Source organism: Erythranthe guttata, chromosome 11 (assembly GCF_056151865.1).
Source record: "Erythranthe guttata isolate IM_541 chromosome 11, IM_541, whole genome shotgun sequence".
Taxonomy (NCBI): Eukaryota; Viridiplantae; Streptophyta; class Magnoliopsida; order Lamiales; family Phrymaceae; genus Erythranthe; species Erythranthe guttata.
Genome location: NC_142543.1, coordinates 401,423 through 422,912, shown reverse-complemented (window position 1 = coordinate 422,912; position 21,490 = coordinate 401,423). Strand labels below are relative to the sequence as shown.

General features: G+C 34.5%; 4 protein-coding genes across 4 annotated transcripts; 1 reads left to right on the top strand and 3 right to left on the bottom strand.

Moving 5' to 3' along the window:
- Positions 1-23: 23 nt before the first annotated feature.
- LOC105976773 (calcium-dependent protein kinase 32) lies at positions 24-3,092 on the bottom strand. Its single transcript, XM_013002039.2, has 8 exons — positions 2,127-3,092; positions 1,784-1,907; positions 1,549-1,692; positions 1,316-1,468; positions 1,115-1,230; positions 855-1,022; positions 502-732; positions 24-418 (listed from the first exon to the last, which is right to left on the bottom strand). Exons 1-8 carry the CDS (start codon positions 2,625-2,627, stop codon positions 272-274), a joined length of 1,584 nt encoding a protein of 527 aa, XP_012857493.1. The 5' UTR covers positions 2,628-3,092; the 3' UTR covers positions 24-271.
- A 5,056-nt stretch (positions 3,093-8,148) lies between these two features.
- On the top strand, positions 8,149-11,124 carry LOC105976712 (guanylate kinase 2). Its single transcript, XM_013001974.2, has 11 exons — positions 8,149-8,282; positions 8,626-8,660; positions 8,791-8,901; positions 9,020-9,096; positions 9,179-9,308; positions 9,395-9,757; positions 9,873-9,994; positions 10,081-10,216; positions 10,376-10,421; positions 10,496-10,601; positions 10,685-11,124. Exons 2-11 carry the CDS (start codon positions 8,658-8,660, stop codon positions 10,800-10,802), a joined length of 1,212 nt encoding a protein of 403 aa, XP_012857428.2. The 5' UTR covers positions 8,149-8,282; positions 8,626-8,657; the 3' UTR covers positions 10,803-11,124.
- A 1,371-nt stretch (positions 11,125-12,495) lies between these two features.
- Positions 12,496-18,532, bottom strand: SUVH4 (histone-lysine N-methyltransferase, H3 lysine-9 specific SUVH4-like protein). Its single transcript, XM_013001971.2, has 15 exons — positions 17,931-18,532; positions 17,618-17,689; positions 17,410-17,478; positions 16,965-17,019; positions 16,200-16,324; positions 15,646-15,822; positions 15,351-15,449; positions 15,167-15,265; positions 14,944-14,993; positions 14,769-14,857; positions 14,285-14,447; positions 13,948-14,053; positions 13,672-13,854; positions 13,267-13,494; positions 12,496-12,693 (listed from the first exon to the last, which is right to left on the bottom strand). The coding sequence occupies exons 1-15, from the start codon at positions 18,360-18,362 to the stop codon at positions 12,580-12,582; spliced, it is 2,061 nt and encodes a 686-aa protein (XP_012857425.2). The 5' UTR covers positions 18,363-18,532; the 3' UTR covers positions 12,496-12,579.
- A 1,931-nt stretch (positions 18,533-20,463) lies between these two features.
- LOC105976629 (uncharacterized) lies at positions 20,464-21,417 on the bottom strand. Its single transcript, XM_013001880.2, has 3 exons — positions 21,014-21,417; positions 20,848-20,892; positions 20,464-20,736 (listed from the first exon to the last, which is right to left on the bottom strand). The coding sequence occupies exons 1-3, from the start codon at positions 21,415-21,417 to the stop codon at positions 20,679-20,681; spliced, it is 507 nt and encodes a 168-aa protein (XP_012857334.2). The 3' UTR covers positions 20,464-20,678.
- Between the last annotated feature and the right edge of the window lie 73 nt (positions 21,418-21,490).

Sequence of the window (21,490 nt, the reverse complement as noted above, 5' to 3'; positions counted from 1 at the left end):
ACATTATTGAAAAATAAATGAGGTTTGAACAACAGAAACTTCAACTGTATTTGCTTCAGCAGCATATATAAAAATTCACAATTAATATAAAAATTTACAGCCCCTTCAAAACAATGGCAACCCATAAACATACAAATCATAAGAATAAACACACACACACACACACACACACACAAGTATATATGACCTAAATATAACAAAAACCGATAGAAATTAGAAACCGGAAAACGAAAATTAATCGTCGAACTTAAGTTATATATATATAGATTTGTCACTGGTCCTTCTGTAACGAGCCATTCTCCATCAACTTCAAGCTAAGAGTGTTGTACCTTTCTCGCGAGTATTGTCTCGATGCTTTTCTCCAATCCGTCCCCGCTTTCATCATCGCAGCAAACTCCTCGTAACTTATTCTCCCATCCTGCACAAATTATTAACCAATTTTCAAATTTTACGACAACTTGATAAGAAAATGTTTAAATTCGGACTCGGAAATGTGTTAACCTTGTCCGTGTCTACGTCTTGCATAATGGCAATTATAGCCTCTTCGGTAGTAGCCTCTGCCTCGTCAGCAAAGGCATCTCTCAGCTCTTCAATCTCTATATAACCTGTTTCGTTTCTATCGAAAAATTCAAATGCTTTTTGCATATTGTCGTCGTTGCCCATCTTTCTTAGGTGTACGGAAATTGCAACAAACTCTCCACAGTCAAGATACCCATCCTTATCTACATCACCCTGCATTTTCAAAAAAAAAATTAAAAAAATTGAACTTGGTTTTACCTAAACCTACGAACCAAAGGTAGAAATCGGGTTAATCGAGAACCGATAAATCGGGTTAGAAAAAGAAAGGCACTTACTGCTTCCATAAGAACTAGAAGATCAGCTTCGGGAATATGATGACCAAGCTTAAATAAACCGGTTCTCAACTCATTAATGTCAATCTTGCCCTTGTTGTTTATATCCATCAATTGAAACCCTTCCTTTATACCCGCAACTTCCTCCACCGACAAATGCTCGGCAATTACCTAACATTTTCGAACGAAAAAAAAAAAAAAAATCAATTCAGCAACAAAAAGAATTGCTAATTTATATTTCATTTATAAATCAAGATCTTTACCCTTAGAGCTCGTTTCTTCAACTTATTCATCATCGTAAATTGCTTAAGCCTAGCTATCACGGATTCACCCAAAGATACATTCGGAGCACTCTTCGCATTTTGTAACCAAGGATGATCTACAAAAGCCCGGAAACTATATTTTTCAAGAATGTTCGTATAATTTGATGCAGCGAAAATGATAAGTTTTTATGTTATATATACCTAAAACTTCTTGTGCTGTAAGTCGTTGTTTGGTGTCGGGATTGAGCATCTTCTTGACAAGATCCTTTGCTTTATCAGAAACTTTAGGCCAAGGGTCTCGTTTAAAGTCCACAACCGAACGAATAATTGATTCAGCAACTCCTTGTTCGGTTTCTGCGAGTTATTCGACACCTTCATTTTAGTTTTCAAACTTCGCACATTTTTATCGGCATTTTAGTTAAACTTTTAATTACCAGCCCAAAAAGGCGGGAAGCCAGAAAGTAATATGTAGAGAATTACTCCAGCACTCCACACGTCGATTTCCGGGCCGTAGTTTCTTCTCAGAACTTCGGGCGCCATGTAATAAGGGCTTCCGACTATCTCGTCAAATCTCTCGCCTGTAGTAAAATTACAAAACGGAACAGTTATGAAACGAAAGATTCAGCCACGAAATGGTTGGAAGCAAATAATAAACGGCATTGCGTTTACCAGGCTTGAAGAAAACCGACAGTCCAAAATCAATAGCCTTTAGTGGCGACGTTTCCTTATTATTCGCAAACAAGAAATTCTCCGGTTTCAGATCACGATGAATGACCCCGTGATTATGGCAATTCTGCAGAGAAGATAAAAAATACAACGGTTTGCGTGAGATTTCTCACCCGACGGAAACAAATCATGGGTAAAAACGGAAATCGGAGTTTCTTCAATAATTCCTTACAAATAATGCAGATGGCACCTTGCAAACGTAGAAAGTAATGAAAGCTAATAAACATTAACTTCAAAAGGAGCATAAAAGTTCCGAGACCATATAAACACACACACACACACTAACCACAATAACTTCGACAATCGTTCGAGTCACAGCTGCAGCGGCCCTTTCGGTATAATGCCCTCTAGCAACAATTCGATCGAACAATTCACCACCCTCACACAACTCCATAACCAAATGAACCGCACTATCGTCTTCGTACGTGTCCTTCAAGCTTACGATATTCGGGTGCTTAGGCAAACGCCTCATGATCTCGACTTCCCTCCTAACATCTTCGATATCGATTCTAGTTTTCAACTTCTTCTTCGTAATCGACTTACAAGCGAAAACTTCACCGTTGGTTTTATCGGTACACAAGTGCGTGATGCCGAATTCACCTCGGCCGAGTTCTCGTCCGAGTTCGTAAAAGTGTTCGATGTTATGCCCAGTTGGATTGTTCAATACATACGATTTTTTGTACCCACCTTTTGGAATTTTGTGGCCATCGGAATTAGCAACAAAGGGGTTTGGTTTATTACTATTTTTCTCGTCGGAGGTTTTTGGTACTGTACAGCAATTACCCATTTGAGAAAGGGCTTTTCAATTTCAGATTAACACAAAATCAAATAAAATCAAATAAAATAAAACAGATCAACCAACTGATAAATCAACAGAATAGAGCTTCAATTTTCAGCGGATTTTTCAGCAAATTGGGTTTGTAAATTGCAGGAAAAATGTGGTAGTTTAACAAAAGGTAAAATTGAAACATCGAGCTTCAAAAACCCCAGTTAGGAAATTTGGGAAATTGAAATCATTGACTAAGAAATTTCAGCTTACAAAACAGAGGCGGAATAAACTAAGAAAAGAAGTGGGTTTCTTTCTTCAATTTTGTGTAGTCTTTTCTAGAAAAATTAGCTGAGGAAAATACGGAATTAAGAAGAAAAAAAATGCGCCAACCAAATGGGAAAAATGTTTGGAATTGAAGAAAACGTTGAGAATGGGAAGCTTCAAAATTGACGTTTCTTAGTGACTTTCCTCCTACCCCGCCAATCTACTGTTCTTCAAAAGTTTTTATTCTTACAACCACCCCTGAGGTATGGTCAATTTACGAAAAACCCCCTCTTGTTTGGATAATTATATCTACCCCTCAACTATGATTTTTTTCTTACATTTACACCCTTATGGTGTCAAATTCAACGTATTCATCTAAATTTTCGTGGAATATGCTCTAGTTTGTACTCGTTTTGCGTATAAATATAGTTTCTGATGCACTACAATCTGATATATACAAGCCAAAAAATACATATGATGATTATTTTGTTTCAAAATGTAGAGTTCGAATGGGATAAAACGGGTACAAAAGTGATAATATTCCATATAATCTCGAAGATTCCACTAAATTTGAAACTGCAATGGCGAATGTGTAAAAAGATTTATAGTTGAGGTGGGTAGTTGTAATTACCCAAACATGAGAGGGGTTTTCGTAATTTAACCATACATAAGGAGATGATTGTAATTTACCCTTATTATTATTGTTGTTGTTTCTTTGTAACAAGAAATGTCAGAAGATACTTCTATTTGAATTTATTTTATTTTCAATCTATTGATGAATTGTAGTTGTCGAGAATTCCAAACAGAAGCTTCCATATTTCATGTCTAGTAAAATACCTAACAGCCCATATTATGGTCATATTCGATAAATTAATAAAATTTATTTCGTATACAGTATAATCTCGATAAATTAATGAGCTAGTTTAAATAATAATTATTCTAGTCTTAACTTAGTAAGAATATACTAACTTATTAGTTCGATAATTTAATATTTCACTAAATTAATAGAATTTTGCTGCTCCCAATTATATTAATTTATAGAGGTTTAATTAAATAATATTTTTCTACTATCCGGACGTGATTTTATTATGATAAAATGATTTTTTTAATATAAATAAAAATGAAAAATGGTGGTTTACAAATTGTCCATTTATATGGGCCGAATTTTCACTTCAGGCTTTGTAATTCTCAGTCCATAATTTGTAAAATCACATATTTGACTAATTATAATGTTGGCACATACATGTAGGGGTGGTAAACGAGCCGAGCCGACTCGTGAGCTCGACGAGCCGGCTCGTAAAAAGCTCGAACTCGGACTCGAGGTTTTCGAGCTCGAGCTTTCTGACGAGCCGAGCTCGAGCCGGATTTTAGTTGTTCATCAGCTCGCGAGCCGGCTCGCGAGCCGGAATTATTATTATTTTTTTTTATTTTTTTTTATTTTTTATATGTTATTTTTATTTAAATAATGTATAATAATATAAAATATTATAGAAATAAATACAAATATTAAAAAAATACATAATCACAATTTAGTTTTTATTTTGTATTTTTTTTAAATAATTTTTAATAATAAAATAATAATTAAAAAATATTTAAAAAAAAAAAAGAGATTGGGCTCGAGCTCGAGCTCGACAATATTAACACGAGCTCGAGCTCGAGCCAAAAAAAGAAGAACTCGACGAGCTCGAGCTCGACAAAATAGACTCGAGCTCGAGCTCGAGCCAGCCAAAAGAGGCGAGCTCGGCTCGAGCTCGGCTCGTTCACACCCCTACATACATGTGTTCGAATTTGGTCAGGTAAAAATTGAGTTGTCAAATATTTATTTCATATTTGAAATAATATTTTAATATTGATTTAAAATTATCTACTCCAACCATGTTTATCAAATTAATTATTAATTGGAAGTTTATGGGTGATTTTATTTGAAATTGCCACATGTCACCTTGTGATTGTATGTTTAGGAGGTTACGTTTTTTATAACTCAATTTCCAGCAAGTATATTTACATGTCATGAGGTCAATTATCAAAATAGAACCCTCATTTGATAACTCCATTGGAGTTGAAAATTTCTATTTTATAATATGCAAGTGGTGGTTACATGTCTATTTGATAACTCCATTGAAGTTGCTCTTATAACTACAGTTGATTAAATTAATAACAACAAAAAAAGGACCAAAATCTACATTTTGTTGCAAATCAACCTTAATTAGAACTCTTAATCTTATGTTTCTCTTTGATTACGCAGTTGCCAGTCGATCCTTAGTAAACCAACAAAAGACTCCTTCACTAACACGAAAATTCTCTTGTGTAAGTAGTCATGGTTCTGCAAACATGTCAAACATGTTAAATAAACGAGTACTACACATCAACTCTATGAACGATATTATTATTGCATATATTTGGTAGGAGATCGTAGAGATATTCTAGAATCATCCTATTAGTGTAGAGATTCTTAAAGGATCGTCTTTTATATATATTTGCTTGGAGACCGTAGAAGCTAATCGTAGCCTTTAGATCAAGATGATTACCAATATCCATTGAAGATGTGAAGTTATATAAATAAAGATAGACTCATTCATTTGTAAGTATCCGACAATTAATTAATCAAAGAGTCTAAAGCTCGAGTGATAGACCATCATGTGTGTTTATTTCCGTGTTTAAAGTACTTCCCAACTTTATATAAGATCGGATTACGGAAACAATAACGCATCATGTGTGTATATTTCATACTAAATACTAAGTGGCTTTGATGTCGGCAAAAACATATGTACCTAAATATATTAAAATATATTAACTGTGATGTTTAAGTTTCAGAATCATCATTAATATTCCTATAAATTTGAAATGTAAATCCACTTGATCTTGAACATTTGATTAAGTACATATAACAATTTTATCGACCACTTCAAAAAAAGAATAGCATAAAAGAAAATTGCATATAACTAAACCGAGTCCAAACCGACGAAACTTGTTTCTTTTGTTCTTTTGGGCCAGTAATTGGGGTTTGGAAATTAAAAGCCCAAAGGGTGAAAATTCTTTTATTCTTCTAGGTAATTGGTGTTTGGAAATTAAAAGTCCTAAGAGTGAAAATGGTCTCTGTCAGGAGCTCTCTACTCTATTCAATTATTTTAAGAGCTATAAATTATTACAATTTATTTTAACAATTATTTTTTAAGTACTTGAATAATTAAAAAAATATGTTATTTCTCTTCATCTTTTTTGAATTTCTAAGGGCATCCCCAATGGAGGCTCCATACTCCATTAGGCTCTAAATTATAGAACTTTTGCAATAAAAAGCAACACCAACAAGGGTTCTAGTGGGTATGCAAATTTAGAGACTTTCACCAAATTCCTAAATGTTTTCCTAAATATGTGATTTCATTTGGAGACTCTCTATTTGCTGGGTCCCACGGCTTTTTATTTCTTTTTGTTTTTTCCTTCTTAGTTTTTAAGAGGTGCTTATTTTATATTTATATAATTCAGAAAAAATGAATTTATTATTTTCATTATATTTGAACATATATCTATGTTAATATTTTGTCATTTCATTAGCTAGAATTATTTTTCTATAGCAACGTAGATAAAATAATTAATGGCATGGATCAATTGGTGTATATATCTTTTTTTGTTATATTTGGACATATATCATATCTTTTCAGATTTTTTTATTTATTTGATCAAAATGTGTATTAAAAGTAATTATGATTGATGGAATATAAATTAATTATCTAAAACCTCACATATGAATAAAATTTAAACCTTAATCACATTATTATATAAAAAAAATCGTAAAATAAATTTAGAGACTCAAAATTATAGAGCCCTCCATTGTGGAACTTTTTTTTTTTAGAGACTCGAAAATTTTACCAGGTCTCCATATGGGTCTCCAAAACAAAATTTGGAGACCCGATTTGCTTACTCCATTGGAGATGCCCTAAGATTTTTCTAAAAAAAATATCAACCATTTTAGAAGATTATAAATCATCTGATAAGCTATTTCAGCTTATAGGCTTATGGACTAATCTTAAGCCCTTTAATTCGTTGACCCCAAAAGTCAAAATTCTAATGAAGTATAGACTACGTCAAATTTATTATTCATTATTATTCGAGTCAATGATATATCGTGTAAACCCCTTATTGCAGGCTTACGGTTTTAATTGGTCATTAATTACAACATAAGATTATGATAATGACATTTTATATTAAAAAAAAAAAAATCAAATTGTACTTTCCTAATTCCAACTAGATCTAGCACTACCAATCACTTCGGAGATTTGAATTTTATTCTTATATAATTTTTTTAGCTTTATTTTATGCAGTTTTATTTTAAATTTTGGTCAACTTAATTACGTTACATGGCCAGAATGTCATGTGTATTTGTACTATTTTGTTATAGTGGGCCAAGACTTTGTATTATGACCTAACATTGTAGCATATTTATTTGACTACACTTATGGCGGCAAGACAAATGTATCTTGTATAGGTTTCGGTTTCAGAAATTAAAATAAAAATAAGGGTAAATTACGGCAATACCCCTATAAAGTAAGGTCACATTATGAAGAAAAACAATGTCAATATTTGAGTAATTACAACCACTCTTATTATCTATAAATTTTCTTACACGTTCATCATTTACGGTGTCAGATTTAGTATAATCTTCTAGATTTCGTGTAATATCGTACTTCTTTTTAATATTTTAATTGCTAAATATATATAGTAGATTAGTAGTATCTAGTACTTAATAGAAATATCTAAACAAAAATCTCCAACCTTTAGGTAAAAATTTACTTCTTTATATAATAAATACATTTTTATATATGTACACATTAAAAAAAGTAAAACTACCATTTTATTCATGTTTTTTCTTTAATTATTTACATGCAACTTTATCCTATCATAAATTTCTTCAATATAGCTAAAATATTAAACACAATAATAAACAAAAAAAAACTTAAAAGTTTAATTGCAATGAAAAATAAAAAATAAAAAATAAAAAAAAAACACGGTCAAGTTCTAGTGAACTGAATGTGACCAAGAAGCCACCTCTTTCCCCTCTCTCTCTCTCTCTCCCTTTCTCTCACACACAGTCACACACGCAAAAAAAACACACACAGGTGAACAGTATTAATAATAATAACCTGTGCTTGAAATATGGCAGATTCAGCCTCCCAAGGTTTCTCGCAATTTCTTCTTCTTCAATTTTCCTGACTTTTTCAATCCCAAGTTTCCTTTTTGCTGTCAATTTTTTTTGGTTTTCCACTCACCATTTTCCCCCCCTATATATACAACGCATACAAATCAACTCCAGGAGGATATTCATCGCACGATTAAAGGAAGCTCCCCTGTTTTTTTTTTTTCTGTATCAATTGCAATTTAACAGGTACGAATCGTCTGATCCGGTGGTTTCAGGTTGGCTTTTTATATGCTGTATTTTAATGTATGCTTGCTTCTGTTTTACCAAATGCGGTGCTCGAATTCTTCGTTGAAGCCAGCTGCTGAATGTGTTGTATGTCGTTTTTTATATATTCAAATTGTGCGGCGGCGCGTCGGTCTGGGGTTTTTGTTGACGGTGGCGGTTTCCTGATGTTTATTTTATTAATTGAATTAGATCAATTGCTGTGCATTTATTTGTTCCGATTTTTCTAAGATTGAGAGAAACAGGGGTTTTGCTTTCCAACCTATTTTGCAATGTTATATCTGGGCATAAATTATATATATATATTTAATTCTGATCTATTGTCTCTTATAACAGATAATTCTTGGTTGAGTGGATCACCTGTATCTATGGTGAGCTGAATTTTCTGATCTCTTCGGAAAAAAAACAAAAAAATAAATTGATTTCTTAAAATATATTTTTTTTGTATGGAAATGGTTGCTTCATGTGCGTTCTAAGGCTTTGTTTGGTTGTTGTGATTAGGGGGAAGCACCAGCTTTCTTTGCAGATGATCTACAGGAAAATTCCCCAAATGGGCTTCTCTTAAATTCCAAGAGCTGCGAAACCGCTATCGATATCGGCTGCAGTAAAACAGTATGATGATCCAATTATGCTGAATTAACTATATTCTCTTCCAATGTGTTTTTTCTCCTTTTAGAGGTGAAGAATACTTGGTTATGAATGAATCTTGTACCTTTTTAATTTTATTCAGTATGTCATCGGTGCAACCGAAAATGAATCTGCTTCCACAATTGGAGTTCGGATTTTCGATAGATCTACCAATGAATGGTGAGTCTTTAATCTTAAGTGCCTTGATATATGGTGCAGTTTTCAAAATCGAGATAACTCAGTTTAATTATCTCGTTCGTAGGGTTATTCCCACTGTTTTGGGGATAAAACCCAAGCCATCAGAGGGCCAATCGGCTATCGCCTTAGACGAAGAACGGATCTTGGTTATTAAGGGAAACTCCACTTCCGATGATTGCTTTTGGTTTCTTGAGGTTTTTGTTTATCTCTTGATGACTACAGAACCCATAATTATTACATCGTCTTGCGTTTAAAAACAAAATATTGTTTTCTTTTTAAGGTTGATACTGCATTTGTTCGAGAGCAGAAAACAAGATTGGGGACTGAAGTGGTTGCTTGGAGCAAAGGAGTAGTCGGTGAAGCTGAAAAACCGATTGTTATTAGTGGTCCTTCTGGAGTTGGGAAAGGTACTTTGATCAACAAACTGATGGAAGATTTTCCGTCCATGTTCGGTTTTTCAGTTAGCCACACTACCCGTGCACCGAGGAACAATGAGCTAAACGGGGTCCACTACCATTTCACCGAACGCTGTGTGATGGAGAGAGATATTAAGGAAGGAAAATTCCTCGAGTTTGCAGCTGTGCATGGAAATCTATACGGCACTAGTATAGAAGCTGTGGAGGCTGTTACAGACCGAGGAAAGGTACATATACAATATATTCATTCTTGCATGAAAAAAACAAAAAAAAATTCCTTCTGATTTGTGTTTTCATGATTTAAATTTTAAATTATGTATGATAATTGGAAATTCGATGTAGAGATGCATCCTTGACATTGATGTTCAAGGGGCAAGATCTGTGAGAGCTAGTTCTCTTGAAGCCATTTTTATCTTTATATGTCCTCCCTCGTTTGAGGAGCTTGAGAAACGCCTTCGCTTAAGGTGGGCTAGACTTCACCATATTACACCCCCCTCGTCACCTTTTTCAATACCCTCTTATTTTACAAAAGTCCGTTCCTTGATCACAGGGGAACCGAGACTGAAGAACAGATCCAAAAGCGACTCCGAAACGCTAAAGCAGAGATCGAGCAAGGAAACTCATCTGGACTCTTTGATCATATTTTGGTTAACAATAACTTGCAGACGTGTTATGAGAATCTTAAGGTTATCTTTGCCTCCAGTGGTATCCTGATTTGATTCTTTCATCCATATGGCCATTGGGGGCCATGGCCCCCCACTATTTTTCAAGAATCTACCGTTTTATATAGGAATATGTTATCTAATCGAATAATTCTGAAATCGTATTCTTTTTACATCTTGCAGAAACTTCTCGGCCTTAGTGATTGTGACAAGAATACCAAGATATCAGGTCAGTTTGTTTGAGAAATAATGCACTTAACATTTACCATTTATTCAAAACTGACCTCTATTTTTTCAATACAGTGCCGGAGTTGTTTCACATGCCTGTGGAACATACAGTTTCGAAAATTGAACAGAAAATCCTGATAAACTATATCGCCACAGAAGAAGAAAAATCAGCTACAAATATGTATGTGACATAAAAAACGTAATACAACATATATGTTTTTTCATTTTTTTGTGGATTTTAACTCCCTCGAGCTTTTCTTGTAGGTTTGTGCTGGATTTATCTTCGATCAAAGGTGGGGCCCCTGGACGGACCAGGAGTCTGAACATTCGCTTGGCAAAACCATCCACAAACGGCATTATTTGTTCGAAAATGGCAAGCTAACACATCAAAAAAAAAAAAAAAAAAAATCGACTAACAATATTTATGTTTTCGCTTCTTTTGAAAAATAATTAAAGTTTCAAGTTAGATTAGCCTGTTCGAGGGTATAAGAAAAGCCTACAGATATAACATGGGGAAGCAGCTTATGAACAACTATTTGACTTCCCATAATGAGAGAAAGAAAATGATTAATGAAAGCATTGTAGCTTGGTTAGGGGAGATAACTTGTTTTAATCCTTTATTCTTCTGATGATGTCGAAACACAAAACATTGATTCTTGTAATATGATATGCTTATTAATTTGCATTTGTATCTCCATATTCAATTCTTCGCAATCTTCTCGTTAACTTTACGGTACTATTATGAAAATTGTTGCTGTGATATTCCCGCGTAAGCGAAGCAGATGCTCGAGACAAGTGATTGAGATAAGATGCAACAGAGAATTGTAGATGCTCAAGAAAAGATGATTTATATTCTCAATGTGCTGTACTTCTGATTTTTATTTTTTTATAATGGTAATAGAATAAATGTCTTAACAATTGTAGAGTTAATTTAAGGATCATGAAACATTAGGATGTGTTGGTTAGTCCAAAAGTGTGTTAGTTATCAGCACATGGCTGTCATGTGCTTTCATTGATACAGAAAATGAAAATGGACCACAGTTTGTAGGACAATATTTTAGTTGTAATAGATTTGAAATATGATGAAATCTTTAACCAAGTGGAACTATTTCCACCTCTTTTTTCTCTCTTTTTTTTTTAAATTCTTATTTAGTGAAGGAGCAAAATTAATTCTTATATAGTGCGCCTACAGGCTACACGTTGCTATAATCCTTTTCGGCGAAAATTGATGCTTTTCTACCAGCCGAAAGGAAGTTGGCGCCATTGGGCCACTTGGTGAATGAGACCGATGATAATAGTGGTTTTTTTTTTTTATATACCGACAACTAATTATTTTAAAAAAAAATTTAAAATAGATATAACAATAGAAACCATTTTTTTTTTAATGAGTGTTCGAGTTTATGCGGATTAAATATACTGATGGAATATTCATGGGTCAAAAGACCTTGGGATTAGGACAAAAATGGGAATTGAACGTACAAAAAGTGACAATTTGCTGATAATAGAAAGTTTATGAATGAAATTAGCAATAATTTAGTGGTGGGGTCAAAGAATAAAGTGTACACACACACACAAATGGGACATTTCCTTGCCTGACCCGACCCAACCCATCACCTATGGCCCATGCCATCAAACTAATGGACAAAAAAAGATTCACCCAACACTATACTTGTGGGAAGCTTCCCTAGGTTGATACGAATTGATTTGGTGAAGTAAATTTGAAATACTTGCATCATCAATCATACAATTTTAAAAAGGGAGAATTATGCAACCGTCGGTAACAAAGGATAGAAATAAGCTTAAAATGGCTCGGCCCGAAACCAAAGATTTCAGGCAAACGGTTAAAATGGCTCAGCCCGAAACCAAAATTTCAGGCCAAGGTTAAAATGAATTGTTTTCAACAAAATAAGCTTGTTGATTAGAAGGAAAACGCTAAATCCAATTCTATCTACAATTGAAACTATCACACTGCGCTTGCAAAAAGATGAATTAGCAGCAGAAATCTCTTCGGAGATCACCGGATATATATATATATATATATATATATATATATATATATATATATATATATATATATATATATATATATATTGTTTGCAAAAAATAATGAGGAAGTTTAATGATATGATGAGCAATCAAGAAAGAATAACAATGGACCTCTAGTAGAGCCGCTTTCTACACTCTTCTGCACCACAATAACAAGCCATTTGCTTTACGTTCCCTTCAGCATCCATCACGCTATCCAGAGCGTACCCGTAGTCATAAGTGAGCTCCTGCACACACAAAAAAGTCAAAAAATTAAATCCATGTTGAGCAAGAATGTGATCTTACGGTCGTATGTAGATCAAGAAAGACGATTTTAGACATGACCATGGTCCGGGTCGAACCGTTAGTGAAATATGTGATCTTATGGTCGCGTGTAGATACAAAAATACGATTTTAGACATGACCAAAAGTCAAAAAATTAAAATCTATGTTGATCAAGAATGTGATCTTATGGTCGTATGTAGATCAAGAAAGACGATTTTAGACATGACCATGGTCCGGGTCGAACCGTTAGTGAAATATGTGATCTTATGGTCGCGTGTAGATACAAAAATACGATTTTAGACATGACCATGGTCCGGGTCGAACCGTTAGGGAAATGTATAAATATTTGAATTGGGTGGCGGTGGGATTCGAACTCAGGACCTTTCATTTGGCCAGGCTCTGATACAATGTTGAATGACCATCTCAACCAAAAGCTTATGATGTTTAGTGAAATGTATCATTTATTATTAATATCTCCAATATTAAAACCACCAATCATGCTAAGCAATAAACGAAAGAAAGGAAATAGAAGAAACCTTGAGTGGCGGTATATTGTCTGCAGCAATTAGCATTATCCTTGCAAGACTGATATCATGATGCTCGTTCAGCATGCATTGGACGAAAAGATTAGGCTGACAACTATGGTTGATGAATCTTGCAAAATTGCCCGTTTTTCCAGCGTCGATGCAAAATGGGACACTCTCTGTTGCGTCTTCACCGACTTTTTGCAAGTACGAAGGCAAAGACACGTCCCTTAGCCGCCTCTGAGGAGTTTACAAAACTATTAATATAGCTAATCAAGAAAAAGTACCACAACCATTGATAGGTCAAGAAGGAAGCATGTTTCATCTAATTCCAAGTACACGAAACAAATGCATGAAAATTTCAAAGTTATGTCCAAATTAGTTAGTGTTGTCACTAAATAAAGCATGATCATGTACCTCTCGTCCATCCATTCCCTTCATTGTCTGCAAACAATCGATGTCAAAAACATAACTGTTATCGGCAGCAGGGTCCAGGTCATCAGTTTTTCTCAGAAGTCCAATGTATTCACATATGGGAGAACCAGAAGGTATGTAGTCCCAAGATCTTACACCCCATCCTTTCTTTGGTGTACGGAAAATCTGTAAATATCAACAGTTATACTGTTAAGTACATGCACATTTCCACATTATACAAAGTGAATGAGAGCAAGATTAGTGACTTTCGATACAAACCTCCAAACGAAACCTAGGCCCGCTTTGGGAGGTCCTATTGACGCACTTAGGTCCACACCCACAATTAGGACCGCATTCAAACACCACTCCTTTAGCTGCAACTAATCTGGCAAATGGATTTGAAATTGGAATCATCAAACAACTAACAGATAAAGTCCTAACAAAGTTTGACTTAGTTTGTCACAATTTTGAATGTTCAAGCCGAACAATTATCTAAAATCGTGACAAAATCAATCAATAGCTTCAAAAATTTATGTAGGAGCTTTTATAAGATGTTTAAAATCAATTTAACCGAACAGACGAACTCCTATAAAACTTTATTTGCTTTAAGTTATACCTTCCACCTTCGCGGTGCACATATGGGAAATCACCACCATTCAGCTTTGCACAAGCACAACTTGTATGATCTGTGCAAGTGCCCTTACATTTGCATCCCGAGGGAGCAATTTCAGGAACACTAATATTCTTGCTGATCTTCATATCTTTGATATAGATAAACCCTAAATTTGGCATAAAAAAAATCAATATATTGAATTAAAGAAAGGGAAAACATGTGTACACAGGGCAACTACGAATGATGATAACATAAAAAACACAAAATGGAATATCAATCCAACGGATTATAAGCTTATGAAATGTTGTTGACTAGTGGCAGCGCATATATCCCAACGAAAATGGAAATTTCAAAAGCATCATACCCCTATTATTTGATATTAACATTCAATTCAATCCCTCGGTAAAAAAAGTAGTGAAGGATAAATGTTAATTTCTTATTACTTGTAGAGTTAATTTAACAACCGATTCAGATAATCTTAACATACCTGGCGGCATAATAGGAGGATCATCAACCAAATTAGTAACAGGGATTGGAATACTCTCAAGGCCTCTAGTTATATCTTCACACACCATCCTATGAATAAAAAGAAAAAGAATGACTTCATAGATGATGAGAAACATAAAAGGTTAAATAACATTACATATTATTGTCAAACATACCCTCGTATCTCGGATATAGATTTAGGAATACGACCTCGAGTAAAACAGACCTGCAACGGTTGTAAACATCAATAATGAAATAGTAGCATTTCATTATGGGCTTTAAAATTTAGTCGATTGAACTTAACAATGATAAACACTAAATAGATACATGATTATATTATTATGGTTTTACAATGTTTGATAGACATGTATAAATAATGGCACCGAGTATGGTAAGTACCTCTTTTGTTGTCATAGAAGGTTGCCCTTCGACCCGCTTAAGTCGAAACTTGTAAACGGTAAACCCCGACACACCCTTTTCAGCCCAATATTTAACAACCTGCAAAGTAAAGAAAAAATTGAGACACCATTCATACCAGCTTATATCATCAAAAGTCTCATTTCTAGCTTTAAAATATAGGTACCATGTATAATCCATCATAAGTATACACCTTCTTGACGTAGCTGTTTTCACATTTATGTCCACGAACTACCCTTATAGGCACAGATTGCTCCATACAGTTCTGTGGGGGAGAGTTAACAATAAATAGAAATTAGCCACAGATGTTTTCAAGAAAAGATATTCTTTTTCAAGAAAACTTGAATGATTTAATAGTGAAGAAATTGTAATTAGAATACTCATCACATCGACAACTTTGTAAAATAAAATATGTAACTTAAATAGGTAAGAGGTGACTAACGTTCGCAAAATTTACATACCTTTAGTCCCAAATTGCCTCGTTTCAACACTTGGTCACTGATTTGACGTTTATTTCCAAGCAAGTCATTTCCTCCTTGACCAGTGTACACAACGTCCTCACAATTGTCTACATCATCCTCATATTGACCAGACAAGACAATAGATATGGCAAGAGGAAGATTGTACCCCGTCAAATTCTGCAAATTTCAATGGTGGAAGAAATTAATAAGGAATTATAATAGATCTGGGTTTTAAAATAAGGCAAGAATTAACAAAGTTTAATAACATACACATATACACACAAAACAGATCACATTGAATTATGTCATGCAGATGCAGCATGTCCGAAGAAAAACTAAATAAACTTGAAACCAAATAACTGGTGATCCAGAACACTTGCTAATTCTTCGAACGAAAAGATTGTGGGAAAGTGTGTACATATCATTTGCCTAATTGCCGATACAAATTTCAACTCTGCAAATATCATTTAAGAACAATGGCATTTTTCAAGATAAAATCACATGAATCATGTGCATGAGGATGTATATAACATTGACCAAAATTAAAATTTTACCATTGATGTTTTTCGACCAGCACTAGCAGTTTTCCCAATATAATCAATTCCATTTAGCCAGTGGTTGTGAAAGCCAACTACAACCATCTCAGCCCTTGAAAAGAACTGATGACCAACATCAATACCTGCCAAACATCAAATGCATCAATATCCAATCATATTTCGCACTTCCTTACCAAGTCAATTTAACTATGTTTTTAAAATACAAACATTAAGATATGAATCTGTTCCTATCTCAAATTTACTTGAGATCCAAAAGTTATCAGATCCTCCCAAAAATTTGATGCAACATATTTCTCGTATTTTCCGAAATATCAGAAAAATCTGTTATTTCCAATTCGCTGCTATTTGCTTAAAAGATTAACTATAGAAGGATTAGATATAAATTGAAAAACAGACCAACAGAATATACATTAACTCAATGTGGACATTTCTAGAAAGTACATGAACTCTAAAATGAATCCAATGAGAAGCAGGATCAGCACGAGTACAATTTCAAATAAACATTAACTGCAAATTAAGGTCATTCATTAACTATTACTTCCCATTCAATATATCAAGCACCAACCTGATCACCATTACTCTTACCATACCGTATCGACCACCACATTCAGGAATGCTTGTTATTGCAAATGTTGTTATCTACTAAATATCTTTGTATGATTAAAGTTTTTGCGCGGTGCAGTTTCAGTTACAACATTAGAACAATTTATACGTACTAAAAAAAATGGCAGCAAAAAATTTCAGAGTTTCAAAGCTACCAACCTGGAAAGGCTCCAATTATCTTCTCAGTGTATAAAATAGCTCCAGTGTTCATCATCTGCCATTTTTACAACCGAAATTCAGACACTCATGCATAATACATCACACAGGAAGATGACAACAAAAGTAGATTCAATGCAGAGTGGTTAAACTGTGACTTGGAATTGTTCTGTAAAATTAAATGTGAATTGTGATTTTGTCAGACTTGTATATAAGTCAAAAAGTGTTGATAAACAAGTATTGAGCTTAAATTTAGGAATACTTGTCACACGCATTATCAACATGGCTTTGTGAATACTGAATTCAATAAATTTAACTTTAAAGTGTGAGCGAAAAATGCTAACACTTCAAGCACTATAGTCTTGATTATAAAATGAGTCACAACTCAATACACATAAGTACTTCATCGTTGTAAATTACAAAACATAATTGATAACTTGGGATATACCTCTGTTATAGCCTTCAGATCAGGTCTCTTGGAAGACTTTTTAGCACAATCTTCAGATTTATCCTTTTTCTACACGTGTTTCAGCTCAGAAGTTAGAAACATCTTAATTTCTTGTAATATGAAGCTTATTGAGATTATAATTTGGTTAACGAAATACAAAATAGCAATCCATCAGAAATTTAGATAATGAAATACGATAATCGCAAACCTTGGATTTTGAATCCTTTTTCACGTTCTTTTTTTCCTCTGATTTCTGCCTTGCACATCGATTCTCCTCTTCCTACATCACAATTAAGAGTCATAAACAAATGTGTTATCGTTCTTCCAGTAATCGACATCCGAACAGAGTAAAAACCGTTAAATCAACACTCTAAGGTTAACTATAAACTCATAGCAAAATGCATATCATCAGATAGCACTATTATAAACTATACAATACATTGTATTCGTAATGCGCATATATCGGTGACAAAATTAGTCGATCATCCATTCGATTTTGTAACTCGAGTAAAAATCGTTACCTGAATAAAATGGAGATAGTGCTTGTTGAAAGTACGGAGAGTCTCGATAACCTTCGTATAAGCGGTTGAATCAGCAACAGCAGCCTCGCTTCCATTGGTAACCACCTCAGCATCTTCCTTAAACTGAACCTTCCGAATCCTTTGTTTCTTCTCCACCCGACCCGAATCACTCTTCTCAGAAGGATCCGAACCGGCAGCGGAGTTTTCAGCTCCGGCACACTCCTCAAGGCAGTCCGTATTGATCGTTCTTATTATCTTCTCAACCCGACCCGATTTGTTGGAAATCGATGCTTTCCTTTTTTTAGTAGGGCTTGGAGAAACAGTGTATTTTTTAGCTCCGACCGTCTTCAATCTCGCGCTAGTTCTCCGAATCGGAAGCTCGGTATCGATGTCGGATCTCGAATCGGGTTGAACCTCGTACAGAACCACCATTGTTGATTTTCGAGAGCAAAACGCAGAGGAAGATGGAAGAGGCTTTTTTGACGTTTGAGGAATGGAGGGAAGAGAGAAAGACTGTTGAAATCTTTTTGAATTCTTTTCGCTTCTATCCCCCACAAATACTATATACGGTAATTTTTTTTACTTTTTCAAATTTAACTTGCTTAAAATAAAATAAAAAGTTTACCGTTTGTTTCTTTTTAGTGATTTGACATTAAATTTAACTGTAATTGAATTTGAGTTTGGAGTCCGGAATGCTGATTGGCGGAACCCAAACGTACATTGCACTACAGTTTAATTTTTTTATTCGGGTTGCTTACCGGTTCGACCAGTCAGCTTCTTTTCCTATTCGAGTAATTTAGTGGGAGTAGTGTTCTTGTGAAACGCTGGCTCACCGTAAGTGTTTTGTGTCATACTCACACAGGCCAGCTGGAAAAGGATTATATGAAATTTGCCATTCAATTTCTTAATACGTCATTTAAATGTGTATCATAATTATTATTAGGGTAAATTACAACTACCCCTCAGGTATGGTCAATTTATGAAAAAACCACTCTTATTTGGATAATTACATTTACTCCCCTCAATTATGTTTTTTCCTTCCACATCCACCCTTATGATGTCAAATTCAATATAATCATCTAGATTTCGTGGAATGTGCTCTAGTTTGCTCTCGTTTTGTGTAAAAATACAGCTTCTGATGCACCACAATCTGATATATACAAGCTAAAAAACACATATTATGATCATCTTGCTTCAAAATGTGGAGTTCGACGGGTACAAAAGTGATAATATTTCATATAAGCTCTAAGATTCCACTAAATTTGAAGCCGCAAGGGTGGACGTAGAAGTTTTATAGTTGAAGGGTGATTGTAATTACCCAAACAATAGGGGAATTTTCGTAATTTGACCATACATAATTGGTGGTTGTAATATACCCTATTATTACAATTTTTTTGAGAGAATATATATAATTATTTGAATTATATATTAATCCAGGAAAAATTACAGTTTTCATCCCTCAAGTTTGCATTAATTTCTTATTTGGTTCTTCATGTTCACAAAAAATACATTTGGTCCTCCATGTTTGAATAATTTAAGACTTTTGTTCATCTCCGTCAATTTACCGTTAGTCCGTCAGTTAAAGCAGTGACGGCACATACATGATTTCGTTAATACTAACGAAAATTGACGAAAATGACTATAAAAGTTAAATTTTGAAAACATGAGGGACCAAATGTGTTTTTCGTGAACATTGAAGGTAAAATGTAAAATTGGTGCAAACTTTAGGGACTAAAATTGTAATTTTCCCATTAATTTAGTAAAGATGAGAACCAGTGACGTCACCCCTGAAAATATCACAGAACACACGCGGAGGTGGAAACCTAATTCAAAGTCCAACTTTGGAAGCTCCGATTATAAGGCTGAACCAAATCCCTACCCAAAAAAAAAAAAGAAAAAGAAGAAAGAATAATTACTTTCCGTTCGAGAATATTCAGAAGATCGATGATTCGGCGCCTATTCTCTGCGGCGGCGCGGCTCCGTATTTTGTTGCCGCCGATACGCAGGCTCACTTCGTTCGTCGGAATGGCGGAGTTCTGGTTCCGTCGAGCATCTCCTCTTCTCATCAGATACTACCCGCGAGTACGCCTCGCCATTGTCGGCGATTTGAATTAGATGATTTTCCCCTTTTCTTCACCAATTATTCCTTTTTTTTTTTTTTTTTTTTGTAGACTGATAGACAGAGAAAGGTACTTTAGATTATTTGGTACTGTCAGGAATATTCAAAAATCATAATGCACGGAATATACAAAAGTTGATTATGTATTATGATATTCCAAATTAATTGAGCTTGCTGACAAATTAAATTGATCGTATTAGGCTCGACTGAAGCTCGTTAGAGTTCGACTCGATTGTGTATCAACCAATCTCATTCAAAAAATAACAATAAAAGCTCCATAAAAATTCAATACAAGTTTAAAAAACCATGAGTTCGACGGCTTGACTCGCTGTATTTACACCGCTAGTTAGAACAACATAGGATCAAGAAAGTAGAAAAAATAAACAGAACTACAGAAGTAATATGTGCAATAGGTTGTGTGCCAGAAATCGGTTTTTTTTTCTCGACTCGTGTTTATCTCAAAATTGTTTTCGATACAGCTTGTTTCAAAACTCTGAGGAATGCCGAGTTTGAAGCATCAAACTGTACAATGTATATATTGACATACAAATTGCTCACCCTATTCGTGAATTAGCATGAAAGAAATGTGGATAAGTGTGTAAAGGTAATTACAAAAGAATGAATCAAATTCAGGGCCCATCATCACCATCTCTAATCAAGTTACAAATATCAGAGCATTCTGACAAACTGCAAAAAAACAAAGAAATATATATGAAAACAAAGAATCATATGTTTTATAAGTACAATCATAGAATCAAGAGATGTAGTAAATGAGAATCAAATTAAAGAAGAAGATACCAATATTTTCGACTGCGAAAACCATCCTTGAATACCACCAGAGGCCTGTAGATCATATATATATATGTAATAAAACACTCAGCGCTACGTACAATTGAATATATAATATAATTACAAGGATATATATAACTTTTTTTAAATAAGAAAATAAAATAGATTAAATTACTTCCTGATGTTAAAAGGGCCTTCGCCGGGAGAACCGAAGCCACCCTGAATGCAAGTGGTGACGCATTTACCGGTGCAACTCTCTGCTTTTCTCGATTTGGGTCTTTGGATTTTGTACCTTTTTGTGCACTTCATTTCAGGAGTGCACTCGCTTGACAATGTCTGGGGTATGTTCGACAGTGTTTCCTCCGGCTGCGCCGGCGCCGCCACTTCAATGGCTCCCGCCGACAACACCAATACGGCGGCGCTGGCGACTATGGCGGCAGCTATTGCCTGGCCCGTAGTTGTAGTGAAGGGAGTACTGGAAGGTAGAGAAATAAGTGATTTTCTGGGTGATTGTTCGATTTGGCTTCCTCTGGGGCATATCATCGAGCATCTGGTGGACGTTGCGCCATAGAGAAGCATCCTCTTCTGAGATTATTTCTGTAATTGTTTTTTAAGTTCTGATTTTTCCTCAGTGTTTTATCCACATGCTTTT

Bases quoted from the DNA above. Each gene is read 5' to 3' on its own strand.
- LOC105976773 (XM_013002039.2), bottom strand. From the start codon at position 2,627: ATGGGTAATTGCTGTACAGTACCAAAAACCTCCGACGAGAAAAATAGT. The intron at 1,693-1,783 runs GTAAACGCAATG...ATTTTACTACAG, and splicing joins GTCGGTTTTCTTCAAGCCTG to GCGAGAGATTTGACGAGATA. The intron at 1,023-1,114 runs GTAAAGATCTTG...CGAAAATGTTAG, and splicing joins TGAAGAAACGAGCTCTAAGG to GTAATTGCCGAGCATTTGTC.
- LOC105976712 (XM_013001974.2), top strand. The intron at 9,309-9,394 runs GTTTTTGTTTAT...TTTCTTTTTAAG, and splicing joins ATTGCTTTTGGTTTCTTGAG to GTTGATACTGCATTTGTTCG. The intron at 10,422-10,495 runs GTCAGTTTGTTT...TTTTCAATACAG, and splicing joins CAAGAATACCAAGATATCAG to TGCCGGAGTTGTTTCACATG.
- SUVH4 (XM_013001971.2), bottom strand. From the start codon at position 18,362: ATGGTGGTTCTGTACGAGGTTCAACCCGATTCGAGATCCGACATCGAT. The intron at 15,823-16,199 runs GTAAAATTTTAA...TGAAATTTGCAG, and splicing joins CTGGTCGAAAAACATCAATG to AATTTGACGGGGTACAATCT. The intron at 15,266-15,350 runs GTACCTATATTT...TTTACTTTGCAG, and splicing joins CTTATGATGGATTATACATG to GTTGTTAAATATTGGGCTGA.
- LOC105976629 (XM_013001880.2), bottom strand. From the start codon at position 21,417: ATGCTTCTCTATGGCGCAACGTCCACCAGATGCTCGATGATATGCCCC. The intron at 20,893-21,013 runs GTAATTTAATCT...TATGATCTACAG, and splicing joins GGCCCTTTTAACATCAGGAA to GCCTCTGGTGGTATTCAAGG. The intron at 20,737-20,847 runs GTATCTTCTTCT...GTTTTTTTGCAG, and splicing joins TTTCGCAGTCGAAAATATTG to TTTGTCAGAATGCTCTGATA.